Source organism: Morchella importuna (genome assembly GCF_003444635.1).
Source record: "Morchella importuna strain M04M26 chromosome Unknown Morimp01GS002, whole genome shotgun sequence".
Classification (NCBI taxonomy): Eukaryota; Fungi; Ascomycota; class Pezizomycetes; order Pezizales; family Morchellaceae; genus Morchella; species Morchella importuna.
In genome coordinates this window covers 1,039,628-1,063,803 of record NW_025763399.1, presented here as the reverse complement: position 1 = coordinate 1,063,803, position 24,176 = coordinate 1,039,628, and the positions used below count along the sequence as shown (strand labels likewise).

Genomic DNA, 24,176 nt, shown 5'->3' with positions numbered 1-24,176 from the left:
GACAAATCAAATCCTTTTCAGGCTCTCGTAATAATTGCTGACTACTCTCTCCTCTTCCTATTCGTCGGCGCCAAAACCAGCCAATACCACGCATGCATGGTTGCACAGACCCCAGCCCTATCACACCCCCGGACACAGAACCATGACTCAGCAACAAAACAGGAACGCTGGCACATATTAATAATCAGACACGTGTCCGGCCAATTTAACCTCATCAGGAGATACATCTCAATGTACATTTTCCTCGATCCACAGTTCTGAGTTGCTGGCGATGGATGGGCAAGTGGTAAGGTAGTGATTCTGATGAATGTCCCGGGAGACGAGAGTGGACCGGTGTGGGGAGGTCTGAAGCGGTGAGGTGGGTATTTGGGCTGGGTGGATTGGATTTTTGTCATTTTTTGGGAGGTTTTCAGCGGGAGTCCAGTATACATGTGTGTAGTTCAAGTAGGTGAGGATGAAGCTCGAAATACACATCCATCATTCATTCCACCTTCACATCGCATTCCTTCTTTTCGCGGTGAGTAAAGACCCGCAACACTTACACGTAAGACAGTCTCGAGAGTTAAGGCATATACGTTACACCACTTTAGAGCTCACGCATCTTCGCAGCTACATATACAGAAGCCCAAAACCCTAGAGCAAAGGAAAACACGTAAGTATATTACTTTTCACTCTTAACTTGCTAATGTGTCTAGAGACTAACTAGAGAGGATACAATATTCGGAGCGAAGCTCACCTCTGTGAGGGTCATCATGTCGCATGGTTTGTCAGCCGTGTAGCAGCGGAGGCGTCTGGCAGTGTACGTACAAGAAAAAAGTAGACAAAGTAGTAGAATGATCATGGCGCTGGGCTGTGAGGGTGTCCCGTGCCCTTAAGGGGCAGTTGGCTGTTAAGCACCGCAAGTACGCGGGAGTCCATACTAACTCTACCGCGTGTCACTCTCCGCCAGTATTACCTACCTGTACACCCCGCAGGTAACAAGGCATTTTACTCGACAGTAAACAATGTAGATCTCCAGCCACATCACATGACTACATGTACTAAATCGCCAGATGATGCAAAGCAACTCTTCCCGTTCCACATCAACGTAACCCAAACCTAACCCTTCCCAGCTAGCCTATCCACCCTAGCTAGCACACGAACTAGCACCCGCACTAGCTCCAGCCCCCTGCCCCGACTCATCTACTACATCTACTAATATACCTGTACTAAAAAAAGCTACTAAATGCTCATTTCGCACACGCGCAACTAGCAGCGACCACCCGCGCTACAGGGATTACTGTTATTGTTGCTGCGGTTACGGGAGTGTGGATGGGTTTGTTTTGGTTTTGGGTCTTGAGGGTGGTAGATGGTGAGGTGGGATGGTATGGAGTGGGATGGGGTTTCCACTTTTTGTGGTTCTTTCTTTTGCAGCTCTCGGTGATGCTGCAACACCATGGGCAGTGTTTTGGGTGGGTGGATAGTTATGGACTGTGTAGATGACAGCGTTTGAGCACTTAGAGATAGATGTCTCTGGCTTTAGGCGCCAGATAGGTCTTTAGATGGCATTTTTCTTGCTGCTGTTATTGTTGTTTCTGTTTTAGTTGTCATTCCCACCTACCAGAAGTTGGGCATCCAACGCCCATAGATGGAAAAAGCCCACATATCAACATGATTTCAGCTTTAACCCAGTCTCTCTGGTCTTACACTTGTCGAGAACGGAAGTTTCCTTTGTGACCCGTAGGCTACCTTTGGAAAGATAGCAAAAGACATTGTTTTGTGTTTGGGAAAAAGGTCTCTTCAACAACAAATGTCCAGCCTAATCCATCTCTCAGAACACCCATTCCTCATCAACACCGTCTTAATTATCTATAATAAACCCTCAGGAGATCAACTGATCCTTCAATCTCTGTTCTCCCCAAGTATCTAAGATATACTGCCACTAACATTGCCCCCAAACCCAAGAAAACCCCCAAAACCCAACCCAACATAACCAAACCGAGTGATATCCCATGACACCCCCCCAAACACCCACCCACCACACCCCATCAAAAAATCTTCCTCACCAACCAGCCTCACCCCCCAAATCTCGCGCAACTCCCAATCCTCAAACCTTCTTTCTCAACCTCTCAGTAACTCCCAGTCTCCACCATCCCGTTCAACCAATCTTCTGTTCCGCAATCCTCCAGCACCACCATCATCATCATCATCAACAACTTTTTCTTCTTGCCGAATACCCCCCACCATCACAACATCGTTCTCACCCCCACGATGTCCGCCGGAGTCTGCAACCTGCAGTTCTCCACGCAACACGAGGGTGTCACTGCCCCTCGTGCAATTGCGCGGGTTGTCCTCACAACCGCACGGCACAACACTACCAAGGAGGAGGAAGAGGAGGAGGAGAGGCGGTTCGAGGAGATGGGGCAGGCGGTCGCCCGTGTAGTTTTGGGAATGGGGGCGATTGAGGGGAGCGTTGTGGCTAGGAAGGTGGCGGGTAGGGGGATGAGGGGGTTGAAAGGTGCCGTGGTGGATGTGGCGAGATGCGTGGCGGAGTCGGTGAGTTTTTTCTATTATTTTTATTGTTGGGGTTTTTTTTGGTTTTTGGTGTTTTCTCCGTTGATTGCTGCTTTGGGACGGTTTTTATATTGGCTATTTTTTTATATGATTAGTTTCTCATATAACTGTTTCCCGTGATGTATCCCTATTCCTATCATTTCCCAACTGCTTCCTGATATCCCATTGATCCTATATACCTGTTGTGCCGGTATATCGATTTTTATACTTCATATAAATCCCCGGACCGTCCAGTATCGAGTAGAATTTCAGCAATCTCCTCCATCAGCTTTTAAATTCCTCAAACCCCATACCCAAACTCCACCAAGACCCCGCCCCAGCTTCAAACCCAATACATAATTTCAAAACCCAAACTAACACCTCCTCAGGGCTACACCGTAGCAGCCGCCAGCGTATCCCACGATCCACCCACCTTCACCATGACCCTCACCCCTACCGTCGACCTGACTACCCGCGCCCCCAAAAGGTCACGAACCCCCGCAGTGGCCACCACCACCACCACCACCATCAAAGAGGAAGAGGAAGAAGAGGAGGAGGGAGAAGAAGAGACTCGCGCCGCAAAGCGCACCAAAACTCCCACTCCCACCAAAACCAAACTGCGTTCTGCCGCCGCCGCTACCAAGCGCAGATCGCCGTCACCGCCACCACCACCACCACCACCAGCACCAGCACCAACACCAACCCTTGCCGCCGCCGTCACCGTCACCGCCGCAACGACGCCCAAGGAGACCGCTGCAACCACCACCGCCGAGCTCTGCGCCGCACTCGGGGTGACGCCAACCGGCCTCGCCATCATGCGGTCCCTCGAGACCGCACGGGAGGAAAAGCAAGCCCGGACCGCCAAGGCCAGCGCCGCCGCCGACACTGTCGCCGCCATCGCATGGCGCGACTTCCTCACGGGAGCCGACGTCGAGCGCGCGCGCCAGGAGTGGCTCGACCGGCTCGAGGCCGAAGAGCTCGAGACCTTCGTGTGGCTGGAGGGCCTGAAGGACGTGCAGAGGGAGGAGGCCCGCGAGCTCGAGGAGATGCGGGACGAGCTGGAGGACCGCTGGGATGCGGCGTGCAAGCTCCTGGAGGATCACGAGGATCTCATGGAGGAGATGGCGGAGGACGCCAAGACCCTGGGGGCTCAGGAGGCGTGGGCGATCATCGAGGAGATGAACCACGCCGAACGGGCCTACCGTGAGGAGGCGGGGAGAAGATGGAGGGAGCAAGGGTTGAGCATTGTGGCCAAGGGGAAGAGGCCGGAGAGGGTGGAGGGTGAGGGGAAGGGGGAGAAGGCGGTGAAGGTGAAGGAGGAGGAGGAGGAGGTGAATGAGGAGGATGAGGAGGATCAGGATGAGGAAGAGGATAGGGATTCCGAGGAGGCTTCCGAGGAGAAAGAGGAGGAGATCGAGTTGGCTGCCATCGAGCCCAAGGAGGAGGGAGTCAGGGAGGAGGAGGAGGAGGAGGAGGAGGAGGAGGAGGAGGAGCAGGGCCCAAGGCCGGAAGAGGAAGAAGCAGCCCGGCCTGCGCCTGTCGGAACCGTCCAGTACGGGGACAACAAGCGTAAGTGCCGGTTCGCCGACAACCTCGACCGCGCACCCGTCACCGCCGCCGACGCCGACTACGCTTCCACAGGTAGCAACAAGCGCCAGCGCCTATCGGGGCCTGAGCCAGCTGCCGTGGTTGCCGCTGTCACCGTCGTCCCTGTCGTGCCCGCGCCCGCTCCGCCGCCGCCGCCACCGCCGCCGCCTCCAAGCACACCGTGCTTCCCGCCCTCAACCTTCGGCAAGGTCCGCCGAACCCCGCAGTCGCCAATTCGTCCGCTACGCAAGAGCGCTTTTGTCCCCGACTACGTCCTGGCCCGCCCCTTTGTGCGTCGAAGCTACAAAGAGGCCCGCTACGTGAGTCGGCAGAAGCGCCCCGCGAACCCGTTCGAGAGCGAGGCCGACTTCCCGCGCAGAAGGATCCGCGACCGGGCGGCTAGGCGCGCCGCCTTCTTCGAGCGCCGTGGTGCAAGCGCGGATTCCCAGAATCTGTTTGCTTCTAGGCCCGCGCTCGGAGAGGAACGCCTACCGTCCATGTGGACGCCAACTCCCGGGGGGTCGGACAGCGAGGGGGAGGTGGACGAGATGTATGTCCACAAGATCAACGTGCAGAGGAGGAAGGAGGCCAGGGCTGCCGGGAAGGCGGCAGAGGTAACGCCACCAAAGGTGTTCCTGAAGAAGTATATGCCCCCGGGCATTGCTGCGATGGTCCCACCGGAGGAGGAGCGTAGGGCCACTGTCGCTGGAGCCGGGGGGAGTCGTGCAGCTGGCAGGAGGGAGAGGGAGAAGAAGCGCGCTGCTCTTTGCGGGGTGGGCGTCCCTGTGGTGTCGAGGGGAGTCTCTCGTTTCAAGACCGCCCCCGTCCGCGCTGGCGTCTTGTCCGGCTTCGTGGCGAAGAAGAAGTCGGGCAAGAGGTCCGGTAAGCTTGCGTCGTTGGGGCTTGCCTCGCTGGCTGTGGGCATCATGGCCAACCTCGGCAGTCTTGGTGCGCAAGGCGGTGTCTCTGGCAAAGATGCTGTCGTGTGGCACGGGTCTGTCGGGGTTGTCCAAGGTGCTGGCGGACAGTGGGCTATGGTCCAGCGTGAGCGTGCGGGCTGGGGTGGTTCGACGGAGGCCGCGGGGGACGTTGAGATGGGGGGACTCGAGACCTCCGAGGATGAGGGTGAGTCCATATATCCAGACATATCCATCATTGACCCTTGCTTTTGTTGCTATCATTTCTAGTCCAATACTAACAATAATTTGCTTCACAGACGCAGATACCGCATCCGCGACCGTCTGGGGAAATGTGCACCCAACGAGTGGTAAGACCGCAGCTTCGGCCGAGGGCACCTCGTTCATGGGGCTTTCCCCGCGGTCCGGCTATTAGCCGGTCGTCCCATTCTTGGGATCTCCTGGACCCCCAGTAAGTGTTGTATTTTTAGGAGGTGGAGAGAGGGGGGGAGAGAAGTAAGTATGATTTTTGCCCTTGAATATTCGGGATTTGGGCTGACTGTTGGTTGTGAAAGGTTTTGGGGAAGAAAGAGGGGTGGCCTTCACAGGGGCCTGCCGTCTCCGTCCCTTGCTGTCAGTGTCTCTCTGTCCGGTAGCTACGGTTACATGGGCAGGAAGACACTGCGGTGGGGGGCAAGGGACGGCGGGTCCTATGTGTTGGTGTTTAATCCGGTTCTGCAGCTTGTCGTCGTTGTTGCACCTTCACCAATTATCAATGATCACCCCCTTTTTCCCCCCTTGTGAATCCGAAGCAGGGAAACCAAATCCCCCGGATGTCAGTCACCCCCATCACCACCACCAGCATCTTTTTTTTCGACCGAAGTAGGGACACCAAAACCCCCGGGAGATAGACACCACCATCACCATCATCACCATCTTTCGTTTTTGGATCCGAAGCAGGGAAACCAAGTCCCCCGGAAACCACCCTCACCCCCATATTCTTCTTTTTAAGTCCGAAGTAGGGAAACCAAACCCCCCGGAACATCATCACTTCTCGTCTGCAATGCCCCCAGACACCACCACATCACCATCACAACTCGAAGTAGGGACAACAAACCCCCCGAGATTGAGAGAGAAAAGCTTCTACTGATTACAGAGAGCTTCCGCCGCCGTTTTTGTACGTTTCGCTATGTTTCGCCATGTATGCTCCACGCGTCACCATCCACCGCTAACCAACCAACCAGCAGAATAGGTCAGCAGCAACGACTTCGCCTTCCCGCCCGTCAATTTCAGCAATTTACCAAGGAGAAAGTCACAACCCCCCCCACTGCCAATACTACCGTGTGCAACGCCTCGAGTCTGCCAATTAAACACCAAAGCGGATTATAACAACAAAAAATTTAAAAAGCCAAAAAAAAGTTTAAAATTATAAAACAATCAACAAAATACAGCGTTTGGAATTCGGAAGTTAATAGTAAAGTATAATCCTTAATACCTTAATAACTAATATATTATCATCCGGCGTGTGGCGAAACCTTTACTGGTTTAGATACATATGGACCAACCGCAAATACCAACGGTCGAGAGGACGGGATGGGGAGAAAGAGTTCGGCCGGATACGATGGGTAATACCATCATAAGCCTCTATCTGGCAACGACAGTCAATAGCAAGATGGGGAGGATAAGAGGAAGTGGGAGGAGTAAAAAAACCGTTGAACGAGTAGGACCTCGAGGAAAATAGGATTATGGGAATGGAGTGAAGTATATCAAGACCACAGAACTAATACCCTGGAGAAGATTGAGTGCTAATTGTGAGGTGGTACGTTAGGTGCTTAATTATCACTGTCAATTACGCTGGTAGCCCGGCGCGAAATTGATAGGCGGTACTTTTGCAGTCATCTCGCAGCAACGACGACAATTACCTTTTGGGAACGACCAAGTACCTCTTTGGAACGACAATTATCTCTTGGGAACGACAAATGGCATCCTTAAACCACGATATCGGAACGGATAGTCTCTCTAGCTAAGTATCATGACATGACCACCACGCAAACTTTCGAAATGATGACAGTCAGAACAATCTACAGACCGAAGATCCATACCAATAGCGCGGACTTACCAAGCAACCAGTTGATACAACCTTTCCCGCCTTCCGGAGGAACCAAAACGCCACCACCGTTCACCACTACCGAAATCGACGAATAGCGAAAAACCAGCAGTCGACATTAAAGAGCGAGATACGATACATAATACTGTTATCTGGCACGACAAGAAACAGCGCCTGATAACAACCTACGCACCAAAGGCCAACAACAACAACCGAGTCGCACGTGGAAGTACCAAACAACCGGTCGATACAACTTTACCTGGCGCCGTCCCACCAAGAACAAAACCGACGAGCAGAAAACCCTAGTAGCCGAACCCAAGAGCACGACAACCAAGATACACCTTCAGCAACCATTATCTGGCGCGACAAGAAATAGCGCCCTGCAGGGAGGAGAAAGAGACGTAAAAAAAAATGAAAAGAAAGAAAAAAAATACCGGAAGGAAAATAGCACCGCCACCAAACCAAGTACACCCACAGTGGGATCAACCACCTTACAAAACTACACCAAATCTTTAATACTCTATCACCAACTACACCGGGACGCCGGCGCAACTAATAATTACTCATAGATAAGAACACACCAGAAAAAACGAAAAACGAAAAAAAAAAAAAAAAAATTTAAAAAGAAAAAACAAGCCAAAAAAAAGACCACCCGCCAGTACATATTGTCAAGTATATTCCAAGGCAACTACATATCTTCGAGCTAGAGACCCAATGACTAACGATCCTACAGAATTAATTAGTTTACATCTTTAATACCCGATCATGACCAACCTACATGCCACCGGTACTAGCTACACCGGCGCCACGTTAATGGTGAATCGTCCACCAAAAACACCAAATATATAAAGTCGCAGGCGACAAAAAAAGTTTAAAAAAAAATTAGCAAAGCAAGAACCTGGGGAATCACCATACGTTACTTCCTCGGCCGTCAATAATCAACTTCTGCTTATCGATCAACCATCACAACACACCTCGAGGAAACCAAATCGTCACCTCCGATCAAACACCGAGAGGCTACCGCGAGCATAATCCCAAGAATTAGCAAAGCAAGAACCTGGGAAATCACCATACCTTACGTTCTCGTCGTCGATCAACCATCACAACCCACCTCGGGGAAGCCAAATCGTCACCTCCGATCGAACCACCGATAGACTACCGCGAGCATAATTCCAAGACTCGAGCACACGGGTAAGGAGGAATAGTCGAACTATAAAAAGAAAACGACGGAGAAAAAAAAACAGCATCAAATTTAATCCTGGTCCGCAACAATAAACGCCCGCTCGTTAGTCAACAATGCGGGCTGGAGCAGATATATCTCCGGTCGTCTCAGGAGCACAGCCAAGCCACCGTCTCCGAATGAACACCACTCACTCGTCTGCCATACAACGAATACGATCGAGCGCCCACATTCAAAATTTCAAAGGGAACGGTAAAAATATGAAAAACAGAATGATCAATAAAGTGACATAACGTTCTTGGTCAGCTACGCCGGAGCAACAGAGCCGATATCCATCTCAAGGGACTCAGCCAAATCGTCACCTGGGGGAGAAAAAATGACATTGTGTTTTTGGTCGGCAATACTCAAAACCAACCCGCCTGCCAGATATCTCGGAGCAACCAAACCACCATCTCTCTCAAGGGGCTCAGCCAAATCACCACACAACGGAATACAATCGAGCGCCCACATTCAAAATTTCCAAAAGAATAATTAAAATATAAAACAAAACAATAAAAAAAGACAAATAACGTTCTTAATCGGCTACTCAACATTAGCCCGCTTGTTAGCGATGCCGGAGCAACAGAGCCAATGTCCATTTCAAGGGGTTCGGCCAAATCGTCACCTCCGGTACAATAGCAACAGTCTTCCGGGGACGGCAAAGAACAAGAGAAATGGAAAGGAAAAAAAAGTGACATTGTGTTTCTGGTCGGCAATAATCAACATCAACCTGCCTGCCAGATATCTCGGAGCAACCCAACCACCATCTATCTCAAGGGGTTCAGCCAAATCACCATACAACGAAATACAATCGAGCGCCCACATTCAAAATTTCGAAGGGAATAGTTAAAATATGAAAACATAACAATAAAAAAGCGACATAAGGCTATTGGTTGGGTAATCGACACTCGTGTCAGCTACGATGGAGCAACAGAGCCAATGTCGATTCCAAGGGGTTCAGCCAAACCACCACCTCCGATTAAGCAACGATAGGCTACCGCGAACATGGCCCCAAGACTCTACCACAAGCTTAACGGGAATAGTCATAACAAAAAAGAAAATGAGAGAAAAACAGCGTCACGGCCTTTGTCCCCAACGATGAGCATGACCTGGCCAACCAACCAAGTTCGACCAGATCAGCCGTCGCTTGCCGGTCATACAACGAATATGGTAACGCGCCCTAATCCGAAGTCTCAACGGGAAGGGTTAGAACACGAAAAACAGATAAAAGAAAAAACAGTATTGCCCTCCAAGTCGGCAATGAACGACATCAACCTGCTTGTCAGCTATCTCGGAGGAGTCAAACCACATCCGTTGCAAGGAGTCCAACAAAATCATCACCTCTAGTATAACGCCGGAAGTCTTCGGCAAACATGACTCTCCCACCCGGTAATGGTTTCCAAAGAGAGCAGTAACGACACCACAAAGAAAACAAAACAAAATCTGCACTAGTGCTTGGTCGACGATAATCGGAAGCGGCCTGTCAATCAACGATATTGGAGTTCACTATTGATTACAAGAAATCCATCTAAATAGTCACCTCCGATAAGCCACCGGTAGCCTACGTGCGGCGAAGATAATGGCAAGACGTGTGGAATCTTGCGGGGGGGATAGTGAAGATATAAAATGAAAACGAAACAAATCAGGGGTTTGATGGTTAGGCAAGTCAACGAACTCCATGACATAAAGTTGAGCACTAACAATCTTGCAGAATTACTCAGAACCTCCATTTCAGTGATAGCGTGTGTGGGTACCGTCAACTTAACGCCCTCCCCAAAAAGAGCATGGCAGGACAGAAACCAAAAATGGGACAAGACAATCAATCTCAAACGCAGAGGATATCGGCGCCTATGGGATTAACCAAACACTCCTAGCTGTGTGTACAAGCTTGCACCAATCCACTTTGGCTATGACTGCCACAGATATCCTCTCGCATGGGTACACGGGTAGGAATTGGACACACCCATACATCACTACAAAAGGATTAGAAAGGAGAAAAATAAAGGAGAAAAATAAAGGAAGGATGAATAAGGAGGAAAAAAAGAAGAACGAACGAAGAGATAAAAGGAAAGAAGGAAAAGGGGAACAGAAAAAGAGGAACAGGAGAAGGGAAAGAGAAGGGAAGAAAAGAAAAGAAGAAAAAGAAGAAAAAGAAGAAAAAGAAGAAAGAATGATAAAAAAGAGAAGAAAAAAGAAAAAGAAAAAAGAAAAAAAGGGAAGAAAGAAGAAAGAAGAAAAACGGAACAAAGGAAAGAGGGAAGAAAGGAAGGGAGGAGAGGGGAGGGGGGGGGGGGGGAGAAAAAGAGAAGAAGGGAGAAAAATGAAGGAACATCCTAACGGAATTGAAGCAGCCATCAACACTTTGCGGAGGTAGCTTCGAGTATAAAGAATTCCGATGGGCGACTGAAGTGGAGATTGGGAACAGACAGCAACTGAAACTCACCTACGGCTGTTATCGGAAAGGAAAAAATAAAAGGAAAGAGAAGAAAAAATGAAAGGAAGGAAAAAGGAAGAAACCATAACCAGCCTGGTACCATGTCTGACGACAACGTGGCAAGCACCGCGCAATCAAGGATCTACTATGGAATACATCATAGGTCTCAAAATGATCACCGCTCATGAACAGAATCTTACATCAACCTGCCTCTGATTCACTCGTTCGATTAAAGATTCCATCATCTGAGTATCCGGGTACACACGCCAAGCGGGAAAGGGACACTCCTCGGGTCATCCAAAAAATCAACGAGAGGTAATTGGATGGTTTCGACAGTCCGAAACAGCACTCTCACCTCTATCGGCGAGGAACGAGAGATGTCGGAGTCTCGGAAAAGCTATTTCGATTATAACAAATAATCGCTCTTTCATTAACGACAACCCGACATCAACCTACACAGAAACAAGCCCTAAGACGCGATTGTTTGTGGACATTGTTTAACCTCCCATTTGGAGGGTGGAATGTTTGGGGTCATGAGGGGATTTGGAGAATTTGTGGATGGGCCCAGGGCCCGGGTCCATCCGCAGAAACCTTAAATCCTTGAGTGGCCCCAAATACGATACCCTCCATAGAAGGAAATAATAAAAGATAAAAATTAAAAACACGGATAACAACTATACTCCCTCTGGGGGGGCCACGACTCTTGCCCTCCGGGGAAAGTGCCGACCAAGCGAACGCCATACATAGGCTTGGTCGGTCCAGTTGGGCACTTGGTCGTGCTAGAAGTGAGTTCGAATGCCTTTATTATAAGTGCAGAAGCTAACCCTGACATAGGCACACTTCAGTCTCAGTCATTGGCTTTTACCACACTTCGCCGCTCACATCGGATGTTCATACATTCGAACACTCTACCTGGGGGGCCAACGTCTAGTGCCCCCTGGGAAGGGGTAAAATAGGCACACTTCCGTCTCAGTCATTAGCTTCTACCACACATAGCCACTCACATCGGGTGTTCAAGCATTCGAACACTGTACCTGGGGGGCCAACGTCTACTTCCCCCTGGGAAAGGGCCGACCTTGAGAGAGACATGAACAGGCTTGGTCGGCCCGCTCAAGCCCTTGCGATCCCTACCACCTTTGGATCGTAAGGGCTCGCTTACTCTCTCTCTCAATCTTGCGTCAGTTCTTGGGTGTCCCGTTGAAAGTTCGGATATATTGCCTGCCTAGTGGGGAGTTGCCTAATACAAAGCCTAAGAGAGAGAAAAAAGAGGGAAATAGGAATGTGGGGATTGGTCCATAGCTTGAAACTGCTCCCGATTTGTGCATAGGGTTGCAAGAATTAAAGTGCGTTTAAGAACGAGCGAGCTCGATTCGGTAACCTGCTTGTCGTCCACCGTTGCATTGAGGCGGGGGTGGGGTGGGAGAGCGGTTGATGGGTTGATCTTTTTCAACACATCAACCGGATCAATCCCCTCACTCTTGTTTTCCGTGCAAGAGAAGTGGGAGATTTCGAGGGAATATGTGGGGTCATCAGGGGGAAAGAATACTGGTTTACAAATTGCGAACCGATTCTGAGGGATCGAATACTGGCTTCCAAGTTAGGAACCGATTCTGCCTGAGAGAGTACTGGTTCACACATCGTGAACCGATTCTGAGGGGTGGAATACTGGTCACTAAATTGTGAGCTGATTCTGAGGGAAACTGTGGGGTCTGGGGGAAGCTGTGGGGTCATCAGGGGGATTAGATAAGGCTTAGAAAAGGGCAATGAACTACTGGGCATTTAACATTATTCGGGAGTTTGACGGGGCATTCTTGGGTTGGCAAAAGAGCGAGGGAGAGGGTGACTACCAAGTGAGAAAGATGACAAAGACACATTGACAGACCTTGAACAAATGCCAAAGACAACTCAACGTTTGGCATCTAGACTGAGATCATAAGTAATAGGTATATCTCTATTTCCTAATATGTTGGAATCGCTTACTAAAAGATCTTTTAGGGCTGACCTCATCATGTGGCAACACCATCAAAAGGCCATGAAGTCAAAAGGCTTAACAAAATTAAATTTACTCCTCCGGAGACTGATGGAGACCAGGCTGAGAGCACAGTGTATGTCCTTTAGATTGTTCAAACTTTGATCTCCCCTAATAACTAATGATATAAGCTGCAGTAAAGCTCAGTGGTCTTTACCGATCAGCTTCAATTATATGGATCTGGTTCTGAAGTGAATGATCGATAGTTTGCTATATGGTATTGGTATGGCTCAGGAGAAGATGAGCGGTAGTAGGACTGAGGGACCGGGGCCCGCGCGAACGAAAGATTTCGATAGAAAGGAACGAAGGGGTCAAGGGGCTCAATATATCCGGATACTCCAAATGAAGCATCCTGCGCATGATACGCGGCAGGATAAATAAAAAATCAGCCAAAAGAAATGGCCAAAGTTGTTGATGCCCCCCCGGGGGAGGTTATCTACACAATATGCCTCGAGATACAACACAACTACAAATCTAGGCGTCAACGAGCAAGACCACACCAACCACCACAATGTCCACAAGCCCCGCGGAAATGTGTTGTTTGAGAGAGACGCTGTTAGACGGGATGGTAGAGCTATTTTCACACCTCCGATGAGTAGAGACGATCCTGGTACCTTTCAACCTAATTACTCGGCCGCTCTGAGTTTGCCACCAGTGCCTGGTGTACACCTTACACCTCCGGAATCACCGGTGTACAGTCCGCTTTGCCCACGAGTCCCAGCATCAACTTAATGGGGGCGGAGATCTTCACCACGGAAGTACAGGAATAGTGGAAAGGAAACAACAAAGCAGTCTCCAAGGTTTTCCTCGATAACAGAAAAAAAAAGAGAGATCGGGGTAGCGACCGGGGGAGACTGAAGATTGGTACCACCGACAGCTGTGAAGATGAGAGTGAGTTCGATCACCGTAATGTGTGTACTCCAAATTAGAGGCCATAGCCAATACATTCGCCGGTAGTAAATTCATGAAACCGTGAAAAGAACGGTCAAGTCCAAACAATGCCAATTTTAGTGTGTCTATCATCGACACGATTGGAAGGACAATCTTTCCACCCAAGAAGCGGAAAATGTCCACATGGCGGGTGGCGAAGATGTTTCATGGAGGGGATATGAAGGTCAAAACAAAAAAGGAGGAGGCAGGGGGAGGTGATGAAGGAGGGGGAGGAGAGCAAGCAGGGTGGGGATAAGCAAATGGTAGAGCACGAAATAGCAGGATATAAGAAGGAACTGGTGACGAAACTGGAGAAGATGAAAATAAGGTTTACTAGAACGACGTTAAAAATAAGAGGAAGATAAAGAAAAGGCTGGACAAGATGGGGAGGAGGTTGAGGAAGGCACAGATATGGGACCTAGTTCAGAGAATGAACGCGCCGAGCATTGAGTAGACATTGTTAGCTAAGTGGGGGGAGGCGCATCGAGACTAATCACTCACTCACGCAAATACCTACTATATTCAATGTTAGGAAATATATCTACCGTTAGCACTTCGGACGTTGTGATTCTTTTTGATTTTGTGCATTCTCAATCTATCCCTTCATTTCTCAATTGCTACTCCCCTATACTAGAGAAATCAAATTTGTATGGGAGATCTGTTATTTGATATATATGGGAGGTAACGAGATGCGTTAGTAAGGCCACACAAGATTTGCTTTTTTTGGGCTGCAGTATTTGGTCGACAGACGAAGGGGTATATACAGCCACTCTTGCAAAAGTGTTCGTGATTCCGATTTCGGAGTGAGACACCTCCCCATATGTAACCGCGGTGGGCCATCAAGAACCCCCAAGAGAAGACCTTCCCAGTGACCAATGGCGCCCAAGTTAATGAAGAATAAGATCAATGACCTATGCTCTTTGTATATATAGTCACGAACCATATTATATATTTCTCGTTGTTTTGAATCTCAACTTTAATAGCATCAGTATTATGGGTGCGCCACACTGCGCACCGATATTAAAACTATATCACGAACACTTTTGCTGAGTGGCTGTACATACATGTATGTGTTTGGTGAATCATAAAATATCACTTCCATCTACCCAGTGTTCTAGCTACCCAAATGACCTTGAATTCGTAAGGATGATGTGGTAAACCTACATGTATTTCATCATCTGTTGTCATTTACCTTTGGGGTTGTTCTCTTCATACCGTTTTGATACCTATACGTACTCTTTAGGTTGACACTTATCCGATCGTGGCCATGCGGGCTAGGTAAACTCCTCGCCCACGAAGTACCATGTCACCGATAAAACCCCCGCGATCGGGAGCATGCATTTCTTTTGTTTTTTTTGAGCGCAAATTAAGGCTAAAGCAATGTATTTTTATCTCTTCTTTCAAGGAACACCTTTCGCGAGACACAAATCTCGGTGTATACGTTCAACAAGACATGTTCAATCAGCTACTTTCATTTATATTCCCACGTCACCCATTCTAACAGTGACCCCTTCATTGCACCAGATGGTGTCTCCGAAAAAGCAAAATAATTTCTCAATCAAGTCCTTCAAACCACAAGACAAGCAAACAACATCAACAAAAGAGGTCCACATCTTCACACAATCACCGCCCCATTCCTCCCAGGTAAAACTAAAATTCGCGACCAGAGTACTAGTATTCCCGGCCCTCGTCATTATCGCAGTGCCCTCCCTTACCTCCCCCCAGATGCACGTCTGCGACTCTTGACATGCCTCAGCCTCAACCTTTCCGCACGGGGAGGAGGGTAATCGCCAAGAACCGCCGACAAAGCAACCTTAGTTGATAAATTGTCGACCCTATTGCTCGCAGTAGAGTTGCTACTACCACCGACCACCGTACCTGCGCCCTCGTTGGTGGGTTCCGGATAATAGGTCGCAATTGCAGGATGTCCGTAATGAAGTGTAGTCATCCACTTACGCGCTCTATTCATAACTGTTGGGAGGTTTCTAGACAAACTACGCTCAAGAACCCCCGTATCGCGTAGAGGGTCGTCAGGCTGGACAGGCGCGACACACTCTGAATTGATAGCGGTAGTGGGGGCGCTATGACCGACGTTCAGAATCTTTTTACGCTGCATCAGTCAGTCCCTTTTCAGCAAAAAGTCATACTAGATGAAAGCTTACATATGGCATAGGTTGGATCCCAAAGTGAAGAGGGTGGAACCAAGTCGGACCTCCGATACATCCTGCAACACGTCCATGAAGATCTGGTCTTTCGTGAGGGTGGCCGTTTCGTCCACCATCGAGCCGAGTGGGATACCAGTCATCGGATAAGCCTTCGAGCATCTCCTGGTGGTAACAATGTGCGTGGTTGTACACTGTTGGCGGACGACATCCGGAAGGGAGCTCCGGGAGTCTAAGGAATGGGTTATCATCCAGTCCGCCCGAGAACAGGTAGTATGGACGAACATGGTCGAACATGATATTCAACGAATCATCCAAGCTGTCCAGTAACGCCGGAAGTGTCTGAGGCGGACAATTGACACAGAGGTGAGGTGCTTGCCAGATTTGATAACCGCGTTTCAAGTTTTGCTTTTCGGGTCTAACAATAATTGGGCGATCCAGCATCTCCTCCTTAAATGCTTGTAACTCGCTCCATGGCATATCCAACTGGACCTTCGATTCATAGGAAAGGAGCCAGAGTTGTCTAAAGTTATACGAGCGGTTCCGCTCATTGGCTGAATGCTCCACCGCGTAAAGGAGGTTTACGGAGATGCGCAGATAAGGGTAGATCTTTTTCCTGATTATTTGCAAGCCCGTTGCAATAATGAAGAGCTCTAGAGGAGTGATCCTCCCGTCGGTGCGGCTTGAGCGTTGCTGGAGGAGATATGTGTATGCGAGCTCGCTCATGATGAGCAGGCTTGGCAGGAAGGAGTTGATCAGCAGAGGCAAATCCTTAGTGGGCTTCACGGGGCCATCCAAATCCGGAAGACTAAGCTTGAAAAGGACATCATAGTGCTTCATCAGAGTCCTCGACAAGTCGATAACGGCATCGAAAACATGCATGGCCTGTTTCATTTCGGGGGTGATGGAGTATCTGCAGATCTTTGCAAAAAGTAACCCAGTGGAGGCTTGAAGCTCTGGAAGGTCCATTGATGAATTGGCAGTGACCCAGGGTACTAGGGGAAGTGATGGGTTATACGGACGTCTCAATGGAAGACGCGGGAGCCAGTTATCGTCTGGCATTTCATCCGTTGTTTCGTGGAGACTTCTCGTTGATCTAGAAGATTCTCCCTCACTATAATCACTCCGGTCTACCGATTGATAGGTATTCTTATATTTTGCCATCTTGAATCAAATCTTTATCAAATTTTGTCCAGATCTATCGGAGGTAGTTAGAAAAAAACTTCACAAGACATCGTCCTTCATGACATACTATGGATACACAACTGAATTGATAAGAGATGATTGATGAGAGGGTGTGACGAGCAAAATTTAAACCGATTATCTACGAAAGATTTAAAGACCTTGAGACACAAGACACCCTCCGATTAGAGCCCAACTCGTCCAGTTGATTGGTTGACGAGATGGTGGTTTTAGATGAATTATTTCTCGGAATAGAAGTTACTCGGATGATAACATGCATGGTAGCGAACCAGAGTGTGTGGGGTAGACTGCGCTAATCTTGGCCCGTGAAAATTGGATTCAATTTTAACAACCCTAATCAGATGCGATAAGAATGCACTCACTCATAGTATTCTAGATACTCAAGCTTGCTCAAACCTTATTCCTTTGCTGGGATGATGAGCAGGGATTTTGGCGGGATTTTTGTTGATGTCTGTGCGCAAGAGCACTACTATCAATAGCATATATAGAGAGATTAAAGGCGTGAGCGAGAATATCATGTACAGTATACATCTATCTATATTCCTGTATGTCTTTCCTTTTTACATATAGATACGATCCCATGGAACGCATTTGGGTCCTCATCGTCCTGCAGCTGGTAAGTAAACAGCATATTCTAGCTAGTATGGCCTTACTGAGACGAGTCACGTTAAACAATAAGATTACTGTACAGTGTAGTATAAAAGTAGATGTAATGCAGTGATGGGCACAACACAAGACGAGTCTGACCAGACGAGATTAGAGAATAGTCTCGTCTCATCTTGTACTATTAGAGTTCATGTTTTGGAATTCCAATATCTAAGGGTTGGTCCTGCCTTAATCTCGGAACTTTGTAACTACTGATATTATCCGTTTGATACGACATAAGTGCCTTCAAAGTGAGAATTTCCAGAACGGTCAGGGTTACCAACCCAAACGCACGGTCGGAATAAAAACTGCTGAGACGCTTTAGGCAGGGTTAGGGTTATTTGTTCAAACTCATGTTGTTGTTTTTTTACTTTTTTAACTGATTAGTTTAAACTCATGGCCGTAATTAATAAAATAAACATATTTATAGATTAGAAATAAAGTCCGGGAATTTTTATGCGATCTTCTCGACACTTTACATCTTGTATTTGCCGTGGTCCCGTCTTGTCTTTTGAGATAAAGTCTGGTCATGTTTTGTCTCGTGCCCATCACCAAACTCTCACCTTGCCGAGTCTCATGCCGCCAAATAATGAGAGGACAGGCGTTTACACACATGTATTCAATTGGGATTGGACTTAGAAATGAGGACAAACTATCTATGTTACCCAAAACTCGTGTCTGAAGATGGGTGATCGCCCAGATAAACATTGGAATGGAGGGGGGAAAGGATCTTCGAGTGGTAGTCTTAGTGCACGAGAGCCCATAACAACCATCTGATGTTTCAGACTCCCCCAACACATATTACACCTCACCTATGATCAACTGCGTGCTCAAACCTCCTATCCACATGCTTCCAACGAGAGACACCCCGCCATAACAAGCTCATCATACCTACCGATTCATGTCATCCCAATTGCCCAATGGACAGCCTCAACCACCGGCTGTAGCCGGTCAATACCTTCCAACCAAAATGCGAAACGAGGTCAAGGCCCTCATGGCCCTTCTTTCCCGGCAACACAAAGACATCACAGTACTGGTAGAGGAGATCTGTGTCCTCTCTCAGGTCGTCCAGGAAGCGAACGGAATTCTGAAAATCGGGGGGCACACACAGGAATTCTTCCAAGATGTCGTGGCACTCAGGGCGAGCTTGCAGCGCGCGAGACGTACGCTGGACAATGCCCAGCGTCTAACTACGGAGGTGTTAGAACAGGTGGAGGAGATGATGGTGCAGATGGAGAGGGTTCGGCGGTATGCCTGTTAGAGGAAGTAAGAGTGTATGTACATTTTATACTGCGTATGAAGGAATTGGGACTGACGTGTCTACAGGATAGGAATAATGAGTAAACTAGGTCCAGTAGGAGTTGAGGAGGGTTGTTATGTCAGTGTTTGAGATATTTACCTTCACACTTTAGCTTAACATTGCTTTGGATACCAATCCCCGCGTTATTCAGCAGACGGCAATAAAACTTCACTCTATACTGCGCGTACTCGATCATATTCACGGGGCCTATGTGAATTAAGTACCACTTGTAGCACGATGCCGATCAAATCTATATGTAGGAATACATGTCCTTCCAGGATACTACATGCACGAAGCCAAACGTTCGGGATTCTTTGTACCTCCGGCAAACTACCTCCTTACCCATACCATTCATAAATATGTTCATAAAGCTCGATCTAGTATGCTTTAAACGAATAAACAAGTAGTTGTGCCATGAAATATGACCGAAGATCGAGGAGGGAAGCCCGGGGGTGTCGCCATGTCTATGTAGTCAAATTCCTTCCTGCATCGTCTAGGTTGGTGATAAATAGCTCGATGAAACGAGAGTGCCTTGTTAGATCTGGAGTGATCTCTTTAGCTACTGGTACCGTCATAAAGTACGTCCAATGCTCCATGAGCTGAAGAGGCATGGAGGTACCAAGATTAAGACCTACGGGAAAGGTCTAAAATGACACCTTTCTCTGCAGTCAGCCATATGATAGCACCTAATGCAAGACGACACCGACCTCGAAGATCCAACTGAAATGCACATATTCCCTGGGTTCAAACCAGAGGTGAGGGGTAGTAGTCGGAAGTGTCATATTAAGTCCCTATAGTGCCTTCCGTAATTTTGTAGCAAGCTTTCATCTCTTCTTTTTCTCTTATAATAGTAATTCGTGAAATAAATTGGGAACTTCATCACCCCTTATACTGGCTTTGGCCGATTGACTTTGTACGTCTTCTTGAACCGTGTGCGGTTGCTGAGCGTGTCTACTAGTACTTGGGAACTGTCTCACCCTAGGACCTGTTCAGGTTTAGCGCTTCGACCCTGGTCGCACAAGATCGTCAAGATCCTCCTTGGCAACGGTGCGTAAATATTTGGATCCCTGTCTCCCTACTGACATAAGCGTGCATGTCCGCGAATGGCAGTGGGCTCATGAACTATCACTCGCGGTCGCTGCTTGCTACTTCCTCTCGTGATCGAATTTTTGGTAGAGAAAGAAAAAGGAATAAGCTTGAGATTTAAAGATTGTGTGGCGCATAAGGGTTAGCCGTGTTCTTCTTAGTTTTCCTCTGGGTTAGCCTGGAGGAATTAAGGGTTTAAATGATTGCCGGCTAATACGTCGGTATCGGCGGGGTGGACGGGGGCGGTGGGTTTGTGGAAGCCGAAGAAGCATAAGTGTAAGGGGAGACTGGTTTATGGGCTTGTTTTGTGTGTGGAAATAGTGGTAGGGGAGCATTGTCAATCTCGCTGCTTGATGTTGCGGGCCTTTCTCTTTACTCCCGTCGGGGGTGTCTTGGGTTTATCTGTCGGGTTCACGGTAAGCTCTGTGAACGTTCATAGACGTGTTGTAGAGTATATGCGTAGAAAGCTATGTGTTGACGCATTGCGGAGCTTACTGATGGTCAATGTTTTCAATGTGTAAGAGAAATAGAGGTGGGACTTTGGCGTGATAGCTAAGGGTCTCTCGCCGGTCATCTCTGTAGATGGATCGGGGGCCTGTACTTACCTCCGTCCTGTGTCAGCTCAGGTCTGTCGCTGGTTATGGAGGAGCGCAATGCGGCGAGGGAAACTGTCCTCACTCCTGCCACTAATCTTTAACCTTTGATCGCTATCTAGATAAGGTATCCACGCCGGCGGAGGTGTCTGATTCTATGTTGCTGAGCCCGCAGCTAAGCTGTCCAAAGCAATGAGGCAGTCATGTGACCTGCGGTGTAAGTGGTAGGCAACTTTTGTTTTGCGCTTTCTTGGGGGGTTTATATAGCGAGAATTCCCGCCCCGCACCGCACCGCCACGCAACAGTCAACACCAACATCCTCTCATCCGCCACAATTTCTCACAACCTCAACTCCACACAATAAAATCTCTGTTTCAGATCTAGAAGCTTGAGAAGCATCTCAGAGTCAGTAAAGAAATAAAAATTGTGAATTGCTGTGGTATTGTCAATCTAGTTGTGCACTGTTCATCGACGTTCAACATTCAAGAGACTACTAGTTCACCCCTTTACTTGAAAGTTTAATTGTTGTGAAAGCAGCGGAATAAAGTAACATCGGAGCTTGATATTATCTCAAGTCATAGTTGGTATTTAATAATCACTCTTCCCTCATGGGTATTCTATAAGTAAGAAGATAATAATTTACTAACTGCCTGAAGATAAGTTAAAAAGTAGAACCAAGTAAAATAAAGACTCACCAACCCAATCATATTGTTCCAAAATGGCTACAGAAATGGAGAGAGAGAGTATATCGGCTCTTGCTTCGCTCCCAGTCGGGATACTACAAAACATCGTCGAGAAGCTTGACCATCCGTCATTGAGGAACCTGATCCGTTCTCTTGGTAAAGAGTTATCTGTAAACCAATGGACAATGATCAACAACAATCATACATCGCGCCATGCACTCTCCAAATTACCCCATGAGATTTACCTTCAAATGGCTCTTAATATGGAATCTGAGTCGATTCATGCCCTAATCCACACCTTGCGCCCCTCCATCGATATTCTCGATCTCGTCAAATTAGCACTCTACAAACAAGCCTCCCGCGAATTGATGACACCCCTCATGACCTGGGCTGCCGATATTGGCTGTGTCTCGTGCTTCAACATCTTCAAGGACAACGAAAGCCACACTATTCGGACCTACAGGGGCTTCAACCCGCTGCTCTCCGCCTGCCACAAAGGTCACGAAGAAATCGTGTGGCTGCTCCTCACTGAGTACGGTTACACGAACATCCGCACGATGGGCAGCAACGAAACGGCCCTCATTTTGGCAAGTGATGGTGGTTACAGCGGCATTGTTCAGATGCTGATGGCCTGTAACGCTGACATCGACGAGGTTGACTGGAATGACCGCACGCCACTATCGGTTGCCACCACTCGTGGCCATATCGATATCATTCGCCTGCTCCTTGGCGCAGGAGCCGATGTGCACACTCACCATGGGCCCCGGTTTGGCTGTCTGCTCGACATCGCAGTTGACTGTGGATACGCTGAGGCTCTGAGGCTGTTGCTCCGTGCTGGAGCTGAGCCGGTACACACGGGGACTAATGGCAGGAGGTTGTCCACATTGGAGCGCGCGGTGGGATTCAAAGGCCACAAATATATGGAATATCTGATGATCAACGGCGCCAAACATCCTAAGTTCAAACTTCCTCCCATCACCGTCGAGGGTGCCGCAAAGACAAGGTTGGAGATGGTGACACTTCTCTGCCAATACGGAATCGACCTCAACACCGTCTACGGGCCCCGCAACACTGCAGTCATTCATGTGGCAGCCTCCAATCTGGCTGGAAATATCGTCAAGGTCCTCTGTGGACAGAACGTGGGCATGATCAACACACTCGACTCCGCCGGCTGCTCTTCTCTCCACCTGGCAGCCCTCAAAGCAACTTGCGTCAAGGACCTCGAGACTTTTGAGGCCCTGCTTAAGAACGGTATCGACTGGACCATCCGTGACAATGCTGGCCGCACAGCAATGGACTGTGTCCCCGCCAAGTTATGGTGCAGTGCATACAGCATCCTCGCGGCAAGGATCTGCTGGGATGAGGACGTTGGAAACTGGTTCGCACGGTACACCTGGTACGGATTTTACTGGTGGGTCAAGGAGAGTTGGGTCCAACCTATCGTGTTGGCTCTCGAGCGTGACTACCCCATCCAGTATGACTGGGTCAAATCCTTCATCAGCGGCATCCCAAAATCGGCGGTCTATCTCTCTCTTGTCAGCATTCTCAACGCAATCTGGACGTCTCTGCCGGTCAGGTTCCTCCGTAGCCTGGTTAGAGGAATTACTGGCATCGTGAAGCCGGTGATTGTCAGCCACCTTGACGATATCCGAGGCCTCAGTCACCGGTTCCTTACCAGTAACTTCAACACGCGCTTCTTCTGGAAGCTGTTTTATTTCTCCGTTGTTGGGATGCATCTGGTTGTTCTTCTTGGCCTGCAGCTCGGTGGGGGATCGAAGAGCCGTGCCAATGTTCATGAACGCGGGGGTGGGAATGGCGTCTCTCCGAGGAGTGCAATCTCTATGCTATTCGAGTACACCATTTGGGGGTTGCTTGGTCTCTTTCTCAGAGCTGTTTGGGTTGCGATTTAGGTTTGTTTCCGCTTCAGTTCTCTCTTCTTTGGAATATTTCGGCATGAATTGGACTAACAGTTTGCTATCAACAGGTGGAAGGAAATCCGTTGATCTCGTTTGTGGGGGGTTGACTAGTTGGGTTCCGCTGTAATGAGTAGAATAGTATTTTTTAAAAAGGAAATTTACTATTATTACTCAGAGTTTAGTACTCCTGTATACAGCTATAAAGATGGAAATATATCAGTAACATCAGAAGTCTTGTTCCCAAGGGTATTGGTTTCGGGAAGGGGTATCTTCATCTCTGTAGCTAGTCAGAGTCATGAAAGGAGTAAAGTCAAAATATTATTGTTTTTTACATAGCCTTCTCTCTAATGTTACCCATCGAATCAGAATTATAATGTGAACCGTAAACCATGAGTTACTGGTTCAGAATACGTGAGCCCGACATGCAATGTGCGGACACCCGGAGAAACAAACAAACGATTAAAATGGCAACGATTTGTCTGCTTTGGGGGAGAATTACCGAATTAAAATGGAGATCTCAGCTTCATGGGCCACGCAGAATAGCACGATATGGTGTATACATTTTGTATAGATGAAGAGGCATATGATGGCTATGGATTACCATTTGGTGTAGTAAAATCGAATGGGAACCCATTACCTCTCTTTCGGATAATAGTATCTGCGTTTAGAACCGTGGGAAGGTGGGCGGGTATTCATCTCTGGAGTGTTGTAATTGTGGTTGTGACGCCAAATTCAGAGACCAGGTCCCGTACGGACTCGCTGAACAGCCAGCTGTATGGTTTGGGGGTTATTCGGCTGGCTACAGATTGTAGTATTTAAGCCCACTGAACCAGTGTGTTTTGGAGACTTTGTAC

The 24,176-nt window shown here is 48.4% G+C and overlaps 5 protein-coding genes across 5 annotated transcripts; 4 read left to right on the top strand and 1 right to left on the bottom strand.

Annotated features, from left to right (window-relative positions):
- Positions 1-2,250: 2,250 nt before the first annotated feature.
- LAJ45_01177 (uncharacterized protein) lies at positions 2,251-5,451 on the top strand (the record flags this gene model as incomplete). Its single annotated transcript, XM_046110775.1, has 3 exons — positions 2,251-2,535; positions 2,922-5,244; positions 5,336-5,451. 3 exons carry the CDS (start codon positions 2,251-2,253, stop codon positions 5,449-5,451), a joined length of 2,724 nt encoding a protein of 907 aa, XP_045975953.1.
- Positions 5,452-12,538: 7,087 nt separating this feature from the next.
- LAJ45_01176 (uncharacterized protein) lies at positions 12,539-12,994 on the top strand (the record flags this gene model as incomplete). Its single annotated transcript, XM_046110774.1, has 4 exons — positions 12,539-12,625; positions 12,699-12,718; positions 12,771-12,880; positions 12,942-12,994. 4 exons carry the CDS (start codon positions 12,539-12,541, stop codon positions 12,992-12,994), a joined length of 270 nt encoding a protein of 89 aa, XP_045975952.1.
- Positions 12,995-15,445: 2,451 nt separating this feature from the next.
- LAJ45_01175 (uncharacterized protein) lies at positions 15,446-17,060 on the bottom strand (the record flags this gene model as incomplete). The annotated part of the gene is made up of 2 exons (XM_046110773.1): positions 15,446-15,844; positions 15,897-17,060. 2 exons carry the CDS (start codon positions 17,058-17,060, stop codon positions 15,446-15,448), a joined length of 1,563 nt encoding a protein of 520 aa, XP_045975951.1.
- A 1,654-nt stretch (positions 17,061-18,714) lies between these two features.
- Positions 18,715-19,005, top strand: LAJ45_01174 (uncharacterized protein; the record flags this gene model as incomplete). Its single annotated transcript, XM_046110772.1, has 1 exon — positions 18,715-19,005. The coding sequence occupies one exon, from the start codon at positions 18,715-18,717 to the stop codon at positions 19,003-19,005; it is 291 nt and encodes a 96-aa protein (XP_045975950.1).
- Positions 19,006-21,441: 2,436 nt separating this feature from the next.
- On the top strand, positions 21,442-23,316 carry LAJ45_01173 (uncharacterized protein; the record flags this gene model as incomplete). Its single annotated transcript, XM_046110771.1, has 1 exon — positions 21,442-23,316. The coding sequence occupies one exon, from the start codon at positions 21,442-21,444 to the stop codon at positions 23,314-23,316; it is 1,875 nt and encodes a 624-aa protein (XP_045975949.1).
- Between the last annotated feature and the right edge of the window lie 860 nt (positions 23,317-24,176).